The 19,085-nt window shown below is 33.5% G+C and overlaps 1 protein-coding gene across 1 annotated transcript; it reads right to left on the bottom strand.

Moving 5' to 3' along the window:
- Positions 1-2,036: 2,036 nt before the first annotated feature.
- Positions 2,037-17,878, bottom strand: LOC133664951 (motor neuron and pancreas homeobox protein 1-like). Its single transcript, XM_062070027.1, has 3 exons — positions 17,163-17,878; positions 8,391-8,548; positions 2,037-2,451 (listed from the first exon to the last, which is right to left on the bottom strand). Exons 1-3 carry the CDS (start codon positions 17,830-17,832, stop codon positions 2,068-2,070), a joined length of 1,212 nt encoding a protein of 403 aa, XP_061926011.1. The 5' UTR covers positions 17,833-17,878; the 3' UTR covers positions 2,037-2,067.
- Positions 17,879-19,085: the final 1,207 nt, after the last annotated feature.

The following is a 19,085-nucleotide window of genomic DNA, read 5'->3' as shown; positions in this document are numbered from 1 at the left end:
AGGTGTGTTTATGATACATAAGTCATGTGATCACACCTTCACAGGTGTGTTTATGATACATAAGTCATGTGATCAGACCTTCACAGGTGTGTTTATGATACATAAGTCATGTGAACACACCTTCACAGGTGTGTTTATGATACATAAGTCATGTGATCACATCTGCACAGGTGTGTTTATGATACATAAGTCCTCAGTCATGTGATCAGACCTTCACAGGTGTGTTTATGATACATAAGTCATGTGATCACACCTGCACAGGTGTGTTTATGATACATAAGTCATGTGATCACACCTTCATAGGTGTGTTTATGATACATAAGTCATGTGATCACACCTGCACAGGTGTGTTTATGATACATAAGTCCTCAGTCATGTGATCACACCTGCACAGGTGTGTTTATGATACATAAGTCATGTGATCAGACCTTCACAGGTGTGTTTATGATACATAAGTCATGTGATCACACCTTCACAGGCGTGTTTATGATACATAAGTCATGTGATCACACCTTCACAGGTGTGTTTATGATACATAAGTCATGTGATCACACCTTCACAGGTGTGTTTATGATACATAAGTCATGTGATCACACCTTCACAGGTGTGTTTGTGATACATAAGTCATGTGATCACACCTTCACAGGTGTGTTTATGATACATAAGTCATGTGATCACACCTTCACAGGCGTGTTTATGATACATAAGTCATGTGATCACACCTTCACAGGTGTGTTTATGATACATAAGTCATGTGATCACACCTTCATAGGTGTGTTTATGATACATAAGTCATGTGATCACACCTGCACAGGTGTGTTTATGATACATAAGTCCTCAGTCATGTGATCACACCTGCACAGGTGTGTTTATGATACATAAGTCATGTGATCAGACCTTCACAGGTGTGTTTATGATACATAAGTCATGTGATCACACCTTCACAGGCGTGTTTATGATACATAAGTCATGTGATCACACCTTCACAGGTGTGTTTATGATACATAAGTCATGTGATCAGACCTTCACAGGTGTGTTTGTGATACATAAGTCATGTGATCACACCTTCACAGGTGTGTTTATGATACATAAGTCATGTGATCACACCTTCACAGGCGTGTTTATGATACATAAGTCATGTGATCACACCTTCACAGGTGTGTTTATGATACATAAGTCATGTGATCACACCTTCACAGGTGTGTTTATGATACATAAGTCATGTGATCACACCTTCACAGGTGTGTTTGTGATACATAAGTCATGTGATCACACCTTCACAGGTGTGTTTATGATACATAAGTCATGTGATCACACCTTCACAGGTGTGTTTATGATACATAAGTCATGTGATCACACCTTCACAGGTGTGTTTATGATACATAAGTCATGTGATCAGACCTTCACAGGTGTGTTTATGATACATAAGTCATGTGATCACACCTTCACAGGCGTGTTTATGATACATAAGTCATGTGATCACACCTTCACAGGTGTGTTTATGATACATAAGTCATGTGATCACACCTTCACAGGTGTGTTTATGATACATAAGTCATGTGATCACACCTTCACAGGTGTGTTTATGATACATAAGTCATGTGATCAGACCTTCACAGGTGTGTTTATGATACATAAGTCATGTGATCACACCTTCACAGGTGTGTTTATGATACATAAGTCATGTGATCACACCTTCACAGGTGTGTTTATGATACATAAGTCATGTGATCACACCTTCACAGGTGTGTTTATGATACATAAGTCATGTGATCACACCTTCACAGGTGTGTTTATGTTACATAAGTCATGTGATCACACCTGCACAGGTGTGTTTATGATACATAAGTCATGTGATCACACCTTCACAGGTGTGTTTATGATACATAAGTCATGTGATCACACCTTCACAGGTGTGTTTATGTTACATAAGTCATGTGATCACACCTGCACAGGTGTGTTTATGATACATAAGTCATGTGATCACACCTTCACAGGTGTGTTTATGATACATAAGTCATGTGATCACACCTTCACAGGTGTGTTTATGTTACATAAGTCATGTGATCACAGGCCTGCCACCATCTTCCGGTCTCCTCGTCCTGCTTGCACGTCCTCCAGCTCGTCATCAGAAAAAGAGGCGTGTCCATTAAAGGTGACGTCATCACGTTGCAGGAAGTCCATGGCGCGCTCACGTCCGTGCACCGGGAAGCCAGGTCGGGTTTCCGCCTCCTCCTCTTCCTCCTCCTCCTCGTCCTCCTCCTCGTCCTCCTCCTCACCGTCCTCCAAGTCCAGATGCACACCTCCTCCACCTTCTGGGTTCCTTTTGTCCTCGGCTTTGTTGGACGTCTTCCCTCCGCCGGCCTCCGACTGGCCCGCAGAGCCCAGCTGCTCCTTGGCCTTCCGACTGCGTTTCCACTTCATCCTCCGGTTCTGGAACCAGATCTTCACCTGACACACGATACACATTCCATACTTGAGGATTGGCCAACATCTATACTGATGCGATGCGATATCAGCAGGAATCTTACATACACGCTAAAACAAATGTTGGGTTATTTTGGTAACCCAATTTATGGGTTGTGTTAAATTTGTTGTTGGGTTACAATTTTTGGGTTATTTTTATAAGGAGTAACCCATTTTGGGGGTTATAGGACTATTAGTTTGACCCAATTTCAGGGTTTTCAAGGCTATGCACCATTTTTGATTATTTTTATAGGGAGTAACCCATTTTGAGGGTTATAGGACAATTAGTTTGACCCAATCTTTGGGTTTTCAAGGCTATGCACCATTTTTGGGTTATTCTTATAAGGAGTAACCCATTTTGGGGGTTATAGGACTATTTGTTTGACCAAATTTCTGGGTTTTCAAAGCTACGCACCATTGTTTGGTTTATTTTTATAAGGAGTAACCCATTTTGGGGGTTATAGGACTATTTGTTTGACCCAATTTCTGGGTTTTCAAGGCTATGCACCATTTTTGGTTTATTTTTATAAGGAGTAACCCCATTTTGGGGGTCATAGGACTATTTGTTTGACCCAATTTCTGTGTTTTCATGTCTATGCACCATTTTGGGGTTAATTTTTATCAGGTGTAACCCATTTTGGGGGTTATAGGACTATTAGTTTGACCCAATTTCAGGGTTTTCAAGGCTACGCACCATTTTTGGGTTATTTTCATAAGGAGTAACCCATTTTGGGGGTTATAGGACTATTTGTTTGACCAAATTTCTGGGTTTTCAAAGCTACACACCATTGTTTGGGTTATTTTCATAAGGAGTAACCCATTTTGGGGGTTATAGGACTATTTGTTTGACCCAATTTCTGGGTTTTCAAGGCTATGCACCATTTTTGGTTTATTTTTATAAGGAGTAACCCATTTTGGGGGTCATAGGACTATTTTTTGACCCAAGTTTGGGGTTTTCAAGGCTACACACCATTTTTGGTTATTCTTATAAGGAGTAACCCATTTTGGGGGTTATAGGACTATTAGTTTAACCCAATTTTGGGGTTTTCATGGCTACGCACCATTTTTGGTTGTTCTTATAAGGAGTAACCCATTTTGGAGGTTATAGGACTATTAGTTTGACCCAATTTCTGGGTTTTCAAGGCTACGCATCGTTTTTGGGTTATTTTTTATAAGGTGTAACCAACTTTGGGGGTTATAGGACTATTAGTTTGACCCAATTTCTGGGTTTTCAAGGCTACGCACCATTTTAGGTTATTCTTATAAGGAGTAACCCATTTTGAGGGTTATAGGACTATTAGTTTGACCCAATTTTGGGGTTTTCAAGGCTCTGCACCATTTTTGGGTTATTTTTATAAGGAGTAACCCATTTTGGGGGTGATAGGACTATTTTTTTGACCCCAGTTTGGGGTTTTTAAGGCTACGCACCATTTTTGGTTATTCTTATAAGGAGTAACCCATTTTGGGGGTTATAGGACTATTTGTTTGACCCAATTTTGGGGTTTTCATGGCTACGCACCATTTATTATTATTTATTTATTTTTTAGAGTAACCCATTTTTTTAAATACAAAAAATACCTTTTTTGTTGAAGGGGAGTATATTATGGCGTAATCTCATGAACAGTATTTCTAATCACACATCTTATGTACATGAAATGCCTTTTGAAGAGGAGTAACCCATTTTGGGGGTTATAGTTAGTGTGACCCAATTAATACATAATTTCGGGTTGTTTTTTCAGGCTGACCCATTGTTAGGTTAGAGGCTTTTTAAAAAAAAAAAAAAAAAAAATTTTTTTTGAAGGGGAGTATATTATGGAGTAATCTCATTAACATTATTTCTAATCACACATCTTGCAATGAATGCCTTTTAAAGAGGTATTAAATACTTGAACATACTTGTACTATTTGGCAGTGTGAATGTTGGAAAAGTTTTGATCAAGTGAAATGAGTCAAACAGAACAATGGCAGCTAAGAAAAACACTAACATATTTATTATTAATCATCTGGACTGGAATTGTGTCTCTCATTCACAATCCTCATGTAAGTAAGAGTCAATATGTTACTAATTTGCATGTTAATAAGCAACTAATTAATGGTGAATATGTGTTCCCCATACTAAAGTGTTACCATGTTTTCCATATATAAGCCACACCTACTATTTTGTTGTAAAAATATGTATTTTCCCATATATAAGGCGCACCCACTTTTTGTTGTAAAAATACATATTTTTTTACATACATAAGGTGCACCGGACTAGAAGCTGCAGGTATATACGTTGTAAAATAAATTATTTACGCAAAAATATTTATTTACATACCTTAATTGTTTCCAAACGGTGTCTACAACATGGCAGTAAAGCCATTAACTAAGAGGCTTCCCTCAATAACCTCAGAATTATTGCTTATTAGTAACCCTAACCCCTATATAGTGTCCAAATAACTCTAAATTAAGTCTTTGTTACTTTAATAAGCAACTAATTAATGGTGAATATGTTCCCCATACTAAAGTGTTACCCAAAAAATATATATTTTTACAAAAAATAGTGGGTGTGGCATTTATATGGAAAAATATATATATTTACAACAAAATAGTGGGTGCGCCTTATATATGGAAAACATGTATTTTACAACAGAATAGTGGGTGCGCCTTTTATATGGAAAACATATATTTTACAACAAAATAGTGGGTGCGCCTTATATATGGAAAACATATATTTTACAACAAAATAGTGGGTGCGCCTTATATATGGAAAATATATATTTTGCAGCAAAAGTGGGTGCGGCCTATATGTGGAAAAATATACGTATTTACAACAACATAGTGGGTGCGCCTTATGTATGGAAAATATATATTTTTGCAGCAAAATAGTGGGTGCGGCCTATATATGGAAAATATACGTATTTACAACAAAATAGTGGGTACGCCTTATATATGGAAAAATATATTTTGCAAATAAATAGTGGGTGGGCCTTATATATGGGAAATATATATTTTTGCAGCAAAAAAGGGTGTGGCTTGTATATGAAAAAATATATTTTTTACAACAAAATAGTGGGTGCGCCTTATATATGGAAAAATATATTTTGCAAATAAATAGTGGGTGCGCCTTATATATGGGAAATATATATTTTTGCAGCAAAAAAGGGTGCGGCTTGTATATGAAAAAATATATTTTTTTGCAACAAAATAGTGGGTGCGCCTTATATATGGAAATATATACATATATATATTTGCAGCAAAATAGTGGGTGCGGCCTATATATAAATACATATCCGTATTTACAACAAAATAGTGGGTGCGCTTTATATATGGAAAAATATATTTTGCAAATAGATAGTGGGTGCGCCTTATGTATGGAAAATATATATTTTTACAGCAGAATATTGGGTGCGGCTTATATATGAATTATTTTTTTTGCAGCAGCAGAATAGTGTTATATATGGTAAAATATATTTTGCAAATAGATAGTGGGTGCGCCTTATATATGGCAAATATATATATTTTTGCAGCAAAATAGTGGGTGCGGCCTATATATGGAAAAATCTACGTATTTACAACATAGTGGGTGCACCTTTATATATGGAAAATATATTTTTTTGCAGCAAAAGTGGGTGCGGCCTATATGTGGAAAAATATACGTATTTACAACAACATAGTGGGTGCGCCTTATATGTGGAAAATATATATTTTTGCAGCAAAATAGTGGGTGCGGCCTATATATGGAAAATATACGTATTTACAACAAAATAGTGGGTACGCCTTATATATGGAAAAATATATTTTGCAAATAAATAGTGGGTGCGCCTTATATATGGGAAATATATATTTTTGCAGCAAAAAAGGGTGCGGCTTGTATATGAAAAAATATATTTTTTTGCAACAAAATTGTGGGTGCGCCTTATATATGGAAAATATATATATTTTTGCAGCAAAATAGTGGGTGCGGCCTATATATAAAAACATATCCGTATTTACAACAAAATAGTGGGTGCGCCTTATATATGGAAAAATATATTTTGCAAATAGATAGTGGGTGCGCCTTATGTATGGAAAATATATATTTTTACAGCAGAGTATTGGGTGCGGCTTATATATGAATTTTTTTTTTGCAGCAGCAGAATAGTGTTCTATATGGAAAAATATATTTTGCAAATAGATAGTGGGTGCGGCCTATATATGGAAAAATCTACGTATTTACAACATAGTGGGTGCACATTTATATATGGAAAATATATATTTTTGCAGCAAAATAGTGGGTGCGCCTTAAATATGGAAAAATATATTTTGCAAATATATAATGGGTGCGCCTTATACATGGAAAATATATATATTTTTGCAGCAAAATAGTGGGTGCGGCTTATATATGGAAAAATATATATTTTTGCAACAAAATAGTGGGTGCGGCTTGTATATGAAAAAAATTTTTTTTTGCAGCAAAATAGTGGGTGCGCCTTAAATATGGAAAAATATATTTTGCAAATATATAATGGGTGCGCCTTATACATGGAAAATATATATATTTTTGCAGCAAAATAGTGGGTGCGGCTTATATATGAAAAAATATATATTTTTGCAACAAAATAGTGGGTGCGGCTTGTATATGAAAACATTTTTTTTTGCAACAAAATAGTGGGTGCGCCTTATATATGGAAAAATATATTCTGCAAATAGATAATGGGTGCGCCTTATATATGGAAAATATATATATATATTTGGAGCAAATTAGTGGGTGCGGCCTATGTATGGAAAAATCTACGTATTTACAGCAAAATAGTGGGTGCGCCTTATATATGGAAAAATATATTTTGCAAATGAGTAGTGGGTGCGCCTTATATATGGAAAATATATATTTTTGCAGCAGAATATTGGGTGCGGCTTGTATATGAAAAAATGTATATTTTTGCAAGAAAATAATGGGTGCCGCTTATATATGAAAAAAATGTTTGCAGGAAAATAGTGGGTGCGGCTTATATATGAAAAAAATAATATTTTTACAACAAAATAGTGGGTGCGCCTTATATATGGAAAAATATATTTTGCAAATAAGTAGTGGGTGCGCCTTATACATGGAAAATATATATTTTGCAGCAAAATATTGGGTGCGGCTTATATATGAACACATGTATATTTTTGCAAGAAAATAGTGGGTGCGGCTTATATATGAAAAAAATGTTTGCAAGAAAATAGTGGGTGCGGCTTATATATGAAAAAAATAATATTTTTGCAACAAAATAGTGGGTGCGCCTTATATATGGAAAATATATTTTGCAAATAAGTAGTGGGTGCACCTTATATATGGAAAATATATATTTTTGCAGCAAAATATTGGGTGCGGCTTATATATGAAAAAATTTATATTTTTGCAAGAAAATAGTGGGTGCGGCTTATATATGAAAAAAATGTTTGCAGGAAAATAGTGGGTGCGGCTTATATATGAAAAAAATGTTTGCAAGAAAATAGTGGGTGCGGCTTATATATGAAAAAAATAATATTTTTGCAACAAAATAGTGGGTGCGCCTTATATATGGAAAATATATTTTGCAAATAAGTAGTGGGTGCGCCTTATATATGGAAAATATATATTTTTGCAGCAAAATATTGGGTGCGGCTTATATATGAAAAAATTTATATTTTTGCAAGAAAATAGTGGGTGCGGCTTATATATGAAAAAAATGTTTGCAAGAAAATAGTGGGTGCGGCTTATATATGAAAAAAATAATATTTTTGCAACAAAATAGTGGGTGCGCCTTATATACCAGTGCGCTCTATAGTCCAGAAAATATGTGTTTTCATCATTTTTATGCCGAAATATCAAAATGGCCTCTGCATACTTGGACTTTCCGTAATTTGGCCCTTGGTGGAAAAGGTTTGGACCTCCCGGTCTATATGAGAGCCTTTGTAGACCTTGGCAAAAGGAGTCTCACCTGGGTCTCAGTCAGCATGAGGGACGTGGCCACCTCAAAGCGCTTGGGTCTGGACAGGTACTTGTTGACCTTGAACTGGTTCTCCAGCTCCAGCAGCTGCTGGCTGGTGAAGGCGGTGCGAGGCCGGCGACATTTCCCCAGCAGACCCGACTGAGGTCCTGCAGGAGACAAACAGCCAATAATTCATGACTCATCATTTTCTTTAGCACATCACATATCATCCTTTCACAGGCCCTGTTTACTTCCTGTTATTGTTGTCCTGCAATCCTTCATCTTGATGCTTTTACTTCACTTCTGACAGGAGACACTTTCAGGCCAGATGCTGACGCCAACAAACAGGAAGTTTAATATCGTTTAGCACAGGCCTGTCCAAACTGAAAAATAAAAGCGTTTTGATATTTTTCTTTCTCAAAACCAAATCAATATAGAGATTTTTTTAACCTATATATTGATTCATTATTATTTTTTGAGCAGTAAGAGTTAAAAAACTAACAAAAAAAAAAGGAATTCAACCAAAAATTCTAAGGGACCCAAAAAAGTGTTAAAAATAAGTCATACATTATTATTATTATTTTAATTTTTTTACTTTCAATACTTAAATTACTGGATCAAATTCAGGTCTATCCATCAATTATAAGTTACAATTTTTTTCAATCTTATTTGTTTGTTTTATGCAGTTTTTGTAAAAAAAAAATCTTTTTTTATATGTCAAATACACAAAAGATGCAATGTTTCCCCCCAATTTTTTTCCCCAAAAGGTAATATTTGATGTGAAGTAACTCCAGCCTTCAATATGTCAATAATTCATAACAACATTGATTTTGATTCATTATTATTTTTTGAGCAGTAAGAGTTGAAAAACTAACAAAAAAAAAAGGAATTCAACCAAAAATTCTAAGGGACCCAAAAAAGTGTTAAAAATAAGTCATACATTATTATTATTATTTTTATTTTTTTACTTTCAATACTTAAATTACTGGATCAAATTCAGGTCTATCCATCAATTATAAGTTGAATTTTTTTTCAATCTTATTTGTTTGTTTTATGCGGTTTTTGTAAAAAAAAAATTTTTTTATATGTCAAATACACAAAAGATGCAATGTTTCCCCCCAATTTTTTTTCAAAAAGGAAATATTTGATGTGAAGTAACTCCAGCCTTCAATATGTCAATAATTCATAACAACATTGATTTTCATTCATTATTATTTTTTGAGCAGTAAGAGTTAAAAAACTAACAAACAAAAAAAGGAATTCAACCAAAAATTCTAAGGGACCCAAAAAAGTGTTAAAAATAAGTCATACATTATTATTATTATTTTTTTTTTTTTTTACTTTCAATACTTAAATTACTGGATCAAATTCAGGTCTATCCATCAATTATAAGTTGAATTTTTTTTCAATCTTATTTGTTTGTTTTATGCAGTTTTTGTAAAAAAAATCTTTTTTTTATATGTCAAATACACAAAAGATGCAATGTTTCCCCCCAATTTTTTTTCCAAAAGGTAATATTTGATGTGAAGTAACTCCAGCCTTCAATATGTCAATAATTCATAACAACATTGATTTTGATTCATTATTATTTTTCGAGCAGTAAGAGTTGAAAAACTAACACAAAAAAAAGGAATTCAACCAAAAATTCTAAGGGACCCAAAAAAGTGTTAAAAATAAGTCATGTATTAATATTATTTTTATTTTTTACTTTTTATTTTTTACTTTCAACGCCTAAATTACTAGATCAAATTCAGGTCTGTCCATCAATTATAACTTTTTATAATTGATTAAAAAAAAAAAAAATTAAATATATAATATTATATATATATATATATATATATATATATATATATATATATATATATATATATATATATATATATATATATATATTTTTTTTTTTTTTTAATTTATATATATATATATATATATATATATATATATATATATATATATATATATATATATATATATATATATATATATATATATATATATATATATATATATATATATATATATAATTTTATTTATATATATATATATATATATATATATAATTTTATTTATATATATATATATATATATATATATATATATATACATATACATATATATATATATATATATATATATATATATATATATATATATATATATATATATATATATATATATATATATATATATATATATATATATATATATATATATATATATATATATATAAGATTGAAAAAAAACCCAAAACTTATAGTTGATGGATAGACCTGAATTTGATCTAGTAATATATATACAAACCCCGTTTCCATATGAGTTGAGAAATGGTGCTAGATGTAAATATAAACGGAATACAATGATTTGCAAATCCTTTTCAACCCATATTCAATTAAATGTACTACAAAGACAAAATATTTGATGTTCAAACTCATAAACGTAATTTTTTTTTTTGCAAATAATAATTAACTTAGAATTTCATGGCTGCAACACGTGCCAAAGTAGTTGGGAAAGGGCATGTTCACCACTGTGTTACATCACCTTTCCTTTTAACAACACTCAGTAAACGATTGGGAACTGAGGAAACTAATTGTTGAAGCTTTGAAAGTGGAATTCTTTCCCATTCTTGTTTTATGTAGAGCTTCAGTGGTTCAACAGTCCGGGGTCTCCGCTGTCGTATTTTAGGCTTCATAATGCGCCACACATTTTGGATGGGAGACAGGTCTGGACTGCAGGCGGGCCAGGAAAGTACCCGCACTCTTTTTTTACGAAGCCACGCTGTTGTAACACATGCTGAATGTGGCTTGGCATTGTCTTGCTGAAATAAGCAGGGGCGTCCATGAAAAAGACGGCGCTTAGATGGCAGCATATGTTGTTCCAAAAGCTGTATGTACCTTTCTGCATTAATGGTGCCTTCACAGATGTGTAAGTTACCCATGTCTTGGCCACTAATACACCCCCATACCATCACACATGCTGGCTTTTGAACTTTGCGTGGATAACAGTCTGGATGGTTCGCTTCCCCTTTGGTCCGGATGACACGATGTCGAATATTTCCAAAAACAATTAGAAATGTGGACTCGTCAGACCACAGAACACTTTTCCACTTTGCATGAGTCCATCTTAGATGATCTCGGGCCCAGAGAAGCCGGCGGCGTTTCTGGGTGTTGTTGATAAATGGCTTTGGCTTGCATAGTAGAGCTTTAACTTGCACTTACAGATGTAGCGACCAACTGTAGTTACTGACAGTGGGTTTCTGAAGTGTTCCTGAGCCCATGTGGTGATATCCTTTAGAGATTGATGTCGGTTTTTGATACAGTGCCATCTGAGGGATGGAAGGTCACGGTCATTCAATGTTGGTTTCTGGCCATGCTGCTTACGTGGAGTGATTTCTCCAGATTCTCTGAACCTTTTGATGATATTATGGAGCGTAGATGTTGAAATCCCTACATTTCTTGCAATTGCACTTTGAGAAATGTTGTTCTTAAACTGTTTGACTATTTGCTCACGCAGTTGTGGACAAAGTGGTGTACCTCGCCACATCCTTTCTTGTGAAACACTGAGCATTTTTTAGGAAGCTGTTTTTATACCCAATCATGGCACCCACCTGTTCCCAATTAGCCTGCACACCTGTGGGATGTTCCAAATAAGTGTTTGATGAGCATTCCTCAACTTTATCAGTATTTATTGCCACCTTTCCCAACTTCTTTGTCACATGTTGCTGGCATCAAATTTTAAAGTTAATGATTATTTGCAAAAAAAAAATAAGTTTATCAGTTTGAACATCAAATATGTTGTCTTTGTAGCATATTCAACTGAATATGGCTTGAAAAGGATTTGCAAATCATTGTATTCTGTTTATATTTACATCTAACACCATTTCCCAACTCATATGGAAACGGGGTTTGTGTGTATGTATATATATATATATATATATATATATATATATATATATATATATATATATATATATATATATATATATATATATATATATGAAATTGTGTGATGTATTATGATGTAAATGTGTTCATGTTCGAAATAAACTAAAAGAAAGAAAAGAAAGAAAGAATATATATATATATATATATATATATATATATATATATATATATATATATATATATATATATATATAAATATATATATATATATATATATATGTATGTATGTATGTATGTATGTATGTATGTATGTATGTATATATATATATATATATATGTATGTATGTATATATATATATATATATATATATATATATATATATATATATATATATATATATATATATATATATATATATATATATATATATATATATATATATATATATATATATATATATATATGTCAAACACACAAAATATGCAACATTTCCCAAAAAATATTTCAAAGTGGAATATTGATGTGAAGTATTATTTTTTGAGCAATAAAAGTTTTAATAAATAAATAAATACAATTCACCAAAATTCACAGGGATCCAAAAGGGCCCCCAGTCATAAAAGTGTTAAACATAAGTCATACATTATTATTTTATTTTTATTTTTATACTTTCACCGCCTGAATTACGAGACCAAATTCAGGTCTATTCGAAAGCATACTTTTTTTTAATATGTCAAACACAAAACATTAGAGATGTCCGATAATATCGGTCTGCCGATATTATCGGCCGATAAATGCGTTAAAATGTAATATCGGAAATTATCGGTATCGTTTTTTTTATTATCAGTATCGTTTTCTTAATTTTTTTTTTTATTAAATCCACATAAAAAACACAAGATACACTTACAATTAGTGCACCAACCCAAAAAACCTCCCTCTCCCATTTACACTCATTCACACAAAAGGGTTGTTTCTTTCTGTTATTAATATTCTGCTTCCTACATTATATATCAATATATATCAATACAGTCTGCAAGGGATACAGTCCGTAAGCATTATACATCAATATATATCAATACAGTCTGCAAGGGATACAGTCCGTAAGCACACATGATTGTGCGTGCTGCTGCTCCACTAATAGTACTAACCTTTAACAGTTAATTTTACAAGTTTTCATTAATTACTAGTTTCTATGTAACTGTTTTTATATTGTTTTACTTTCTTTTTTATTCAAGAAAATGTTTTTAATTTATTTATCTTATTTTATTTGATTCATTTTTAAAAAAAGTACCTTATCTTCACCATACCTGGTTGTCCAAATTAGGCATAATAATGTGTTAATTCCACGACTGTATATATCGGTTGATATCGGTATCGGTTGATATCGGTATCGGTAATTAAAGAGTTGGACAATATCGGCATATCGAATATCGGCAAAAAGCCATTATCGGACATCCCTACAAAATATGCAATATTTCCCTCCAAAAAACATGTCAAAGTGTAATATTTGATGTGACGTAATTGGAAGCTTCATTAAGTCAATAATTCATAATAACATTGATTTTGATTCATTATTATTTTTGGAGCAATGACAGTTTTAAAGAAAACAAACAAACATGGCAACTTTGTGTTATTAGTCAACATTGCAACTTTTTCTTGTCACATTTCACCTGTTTGCTCTTTTATTCCCCCTTTTATGTACTTTTGTAATACTTTTTTTTATTACAATGTGCTGTTAAAAAATGAGCTGCGGGCCACAAATGTCCCCCGGGGGCCGCACTTTGCACACCCCTAGTTAGCAGACACACGTGACCTCTTTGCTCACTTTATAGTTGAGGGGGGGGAATAAAAGCCATAAAATCCCATCACGCCATTAACTTGATGAAAATTCAATGGCGGCGTTGGGCTTTTATGGATGAACTCGGCTGCGTCTCAGGCGTTTGTTGGTACTTTCTTTGTCTCGCAAACACGCCTCGCAGCGGCTTGTCCTTTATAGACAAAGCGGGGGGAAGAAAATATGGCTGCCTTCCTTCTAGGCGTGATCTACGCTACGAGCGACCAGAAAGAAGCGCATGAAAAAGAAAAATGAATGACTGACAGTACGCTTCATATGATATTTTGCAGCAAACTTGCTCCTAGCCCCTTCCTGCTCTGGCACTGATAAGAATGTCATTGCAAATGTCCCTAAACACTTGCACGGTGCATCGTTATCGTATCTCCATGTTGGAAAGTTTGCAAATTCATATTTTTTATCACGTTCAATTTGTTATTTTGCATTAAAAAAAAAAGTCCCATTATTCAGTTTCAGTACAAAACCTCAAATTACATTCAAGTTTGATTGAAAAAATCTTTCGATATGAAGAAAAACAGTGACTTTGTAATTTGGGGGGGCCTCCAAATAAAATTCTGCTCAGGGCCCCAACAATACTCGTTAAGTGCAAATTGTAACTAGTAATATAGACTATAATTGCGTTTTAGGTAGAGAACGTGCTGCGTGTAGGGCCCAAACATCTGTGGGGGCCCCCGTTTTGCGGAAAGAGACGTGTGTAACGTGGATTATTGAAATATTCATACAGCCGTCACTGATAAGAACGTGATTGTCCCTTGTGCAGCTCCTACTGTGTGTGGCCCCCACGTCTCAACAATGTCTCAACGTATGTTACTTTGCACTTTCAAATATTATTATTCAACATTAATTTGTTCTAGGACAAAACATTAATCAAATGTATTTAAAAAGTATCAAAACCATTTTCACAAAAAAATCTGCCTAGGGCCCTAATTTAGCCAGGTGTGGCCCTGCATGTAAATGACTTATTAATCAACTGATGACAATCTGATGTTAATTAAATGATGAAATTCCGTATTTGCGTGGGAATCTTCACAATGAAGTCACTTTAAACTACAATATAAGTCTTGGAAATATTATTAGTTTTTTTAATAAGTGAAAGTTTTACATAAATAAAGTGCACAAATTACTTTTAATATAGGGGCCCCTCTAAATACAATTGTGTTTAGGGCCCCAATGAAGCTATGGGCGGCCCTGGTTGTCAATAACAGTTCTTACATAATATTAATAATAAGGCAATATTAATAAAACAATATTAATGCAGCTGAGATAGGATCCAGCCCCCCCCTCCACGACTCCGAAAGGGACAAGTGGTAGGAAATGGATGGATGGATGATTACACAATATTAATAAGACCATATTAATAGCATAATATTAATAAGACAATATAACAGAATAATAACAATAATGCAATATTAATAATACAATATTGACAAGTAAATAATAATAAGATGATAATAATAACATAATATTAGTAAGACAATATTAATAACATAATATTAATAACATAATATTAATAATGAAATATTAATACGACAATATTAATAAGATCACATTAATAGTATAATATTAATAGGACAATATTATAACATAATAATAATAATAATAGTAATACAATACTAACAATACAATATTAATAAGATAATATTATCCATCCATCCATTTTCTACCGCTTGTCCTTATAATACAATATTTACAAGACAATATTAATAAGATCATAATATTAGCATAAAATTAGTAAGCCAACATTATAACAGAATAATAATAATAATAATATTAATATACAAGATGAATAATGCAATATTATTAATACAAGATTAATAGGACAATACTAATAATACAATATTAGTAAGACTATATTAATAACACAATATTAAAAAGACACTATTAGTAAGACAAAATTAATAACATAACATTAAAAAGACACAATTAGTAAGACAATATTAATAACATAATATTAAAAAGACACTATCATTAAGATAATATTATTAACATAATATTAAAAAGACACAATTAGTAAGACAATATTAATAACATAATATTACAAAGACACTATTGTTAAGACAATATTAATAACATAATATTAAAAAGACACTATTAGTAAGGCAATATTAATAACATAATATTAAAAAGACACGATTAGTAAGACAATATTAATAACATATCATTACAAAGACACTATTATTAAGACAATATTAATAACATAATATTAAAAAGACACTATTAGTAAGACAATATTAATAACATAATATTAAAAAGACACTATTAGTAAGACAATATTAATAACATAATATTAAAAAGACACAATTAGTAAGACAATATTAATAAAATAATATTAAAAATACACTATTAGTAAGACAATATTAATAACATATAATTAAAAAGACACTATTAGTAGGACAATATTAATAACATAACATTAAAAAGACACTATTAGTAAGACAATATTAATAACATAATGTTAAAAAGACACTATTAGTAAGACAATATTAATAACATAACATTAAAAAGACACTATTAGTAAGACAAAATTAATAAAATAATATTAAAAAGACACTATCATTAAGACAATATTATTAACATAATATTAAAAAGACACAATTAGTAAGACAATATTAATAACATAATATTACAAAGACACTATTATTAAGACAATATTAATAACATAATATTAAAAAGACACTATTAGTAAGGCAATATTAATAACATAATGTTAAAAAGACACAATTAGTAAGACAATATTAATAAAATAATATTAAAAAGACACAATTAGTAAGACAATATTAATAAAATAATATTAAAAATACACTATTAGTAAGACAATATTAATAACATATAATTAAAAAGACACTATTAGTAGGACAATATTAATAACATAACATTAAAAAGACACTATTAGTAAGACAATATTAATAACATAATATTAAAAAGACATTATTAGTAAGACAATATTAATAACATAATATTAAAAAGACACTATTATTAAGACAATATTAATAACATAACGTTAAAAAGACACAATTAGTAAGACAATATTAACATGAAAAAGACAATACCGTAGTCGGGCAGTCTGGGCACCATGATGCCAGCTCGGATCCAGTGCTCCAGGGGCAGCGAGCTCGCCATGGCCGCCTTCAGGTGCTCGGGGTAGGCGTGGGAGAGGTGCGTGAAGCCGGTGTAGGCGAAGGCGGGATGCTGGCCTCCCAGGGCGGACAGCGGGTACATGGCGGGCGGGTACATGGCCGGGATGGCGGCCTGGGGCAGCGAGGTGAGGCCATGATGGTGATGGTGATGGTGATGGTGACCCAGACCCAGCACGGAGGCTTTGGGAATGATGCCCGCGTGGAGCTGCGGGGCGGCCCGCGGGGAAGGCGTGTCCCCACGGCGGCACGACACGGGGCTCCCCGCCGGGCTGTCGCTGCTCAGTCCCGGGGACACGTCGCGGCTCGCTCGGCTCGTCTCGTCCGCGAGTAAAGCGTCGATTCGGAAGTTTTTGGACTTCTCCATGACCAAGTTGCAAGACGGAAGTGAAGCAAAGATGCAAACATGAAATAGAAGACAAGTTGGAAGAGGAAGTGAAGCAAAGATGAAATATAAGACAAGTTGTGAAGCAAAGATGAAATATAAGACAAGTTGTGAAGCAAAGATGAAATATAAGACAAGTTGTGAAGCAAAGATGAAATATAAGACAAGTTGTGAAGCAAAGATGAAATATAAGACAATCATTTCCCGCCTGGAACTATTTCTTTAGTCTTTCACCTCCGCGTGGCCACACCGGCACGCCCCGCCCCTCACGCCGGAAGTGGCGTGTGATTGGTTGGAGCTCTGCGCGGCTCTGACAGCCTTAATCAGCTAATTACTTCCTGTTTCCCCCCCAGAGAGCTTTGTGAGTGACGTCATGACAGCAAACACCACATTTGGGGATTGATTACTCCCTCATTGTAACTCCTTGTTACTCCTGGTTACTCATTTGTTACTCCTGGTTACTCATTGTTACTCCTGGTTACTCCTGGTTACTCCTGGTTACTCATTGTTACTCCTGGTTACTCATTGTTACTCCTGGTTACTCATGATTACTCATGGTTACTCCTGGTTACTCATTGTTACTCATTGTTACTCCTGGTTACTCCTGGTTACCTCTGGTTACTCATTGTTACTCCTGGTTACTCCTGGTTACCTCTTGTTACTCCTTGTTACTCCTGGGTACCTCTGGTTACTCCTGGTTACTCATTGTTACTCCTGGTTACTCCTTGTTACTCCTGGTTACCTCAGGTTACTCCTGGTTACTCATTGTTACTCCTTATCACCTATTACGCACTCATTGTTACTCATTTTTACTCCCGGTTACCCATTGTTACTCCTTGTTACTCATTGTTGCTCCTAGTTACTCCTTGTTACTCATTGTTATTCATTGTTACGCCTGGTTACTCATTGTTACTCCTTATCACCTATCACTCACTCACTGTTACTCATTATTACTCCTGGCTACCCATTGTTACTCATTGTTACTCCTTGTTGCTCATTGTTACTCATTGTTACTCATTGTTGCTCATTGTTACTCCTTGTTACTCATTGTTACTCCTTTTCACCTATTACTCACTCATTGTTGCTCCTCACCACCAACTATTACTCACTCATCGTTACCCCTTGTTACTCATTGTTACTCCTTGTTACTCCTTGTTACTCATTGTCACTCCTTACCACCAACTATTACTCACTCATTGTTACTCCTTACCACCAACTATTACTCACTCATTGTTACTCCTTGTTACTCATTGTTACTCCTTGCCACCAACTATTATTCACTCATTGTTGCTCCTTACCACCAACTATTACTCACTCATTGTTACTCCTTGTTACGCCTTACCACCAACTATTACTCACTCGTTGTTACTTCTTGTTACGCCTTACCACCAACTATTACTCACTCGTTGTTACTTCTTGTTACGCCTTACCACCAACTATTACTCACTCGTTGT

This window comes from Entelurus aequoreus, linkage group LG02, assembly GCF_033978785.1.
Source record: "Entelurus aequoreus isolate RoL-2023_Sb linkage group LG02, RoL_Eaeq_v1.1, whole genome shotgun sequence".
NCBI lineage: Eukaryota > Metazoa > Chordata > Actinopteri > Syngnathiformes > Syngnathidae > Entelurus > Entelurus aequoreus.
Note: the sequence above shows the minus strand (reverse complement) of the source record. Positions and strands in the feature narration are given on the sequence as shown.

Coding starts and splice junctions, on each gene's coding strand:
- LOC133664951 (XM_062070027.1), bottom strand. CDS start 17,832: ATGATTGTCTTATATTTCATCTTTGCTTCACAACTTGTCTTATATTTC. Junction 8,549..17,162: donor GCCCAGACTGCCCGACTACG/GTATTGTCTTTT, acceptor TGTCTCCTGCAG/GACCTCAGTCGGGTCTGCTG. Junction 2,452..8,390: donor TCATGCTGACTGAGACCCAG/GTGAGACTCCTT, acceptor ATCGTGTGTCAG/GTGAAGATCTGGTTCCAGAA.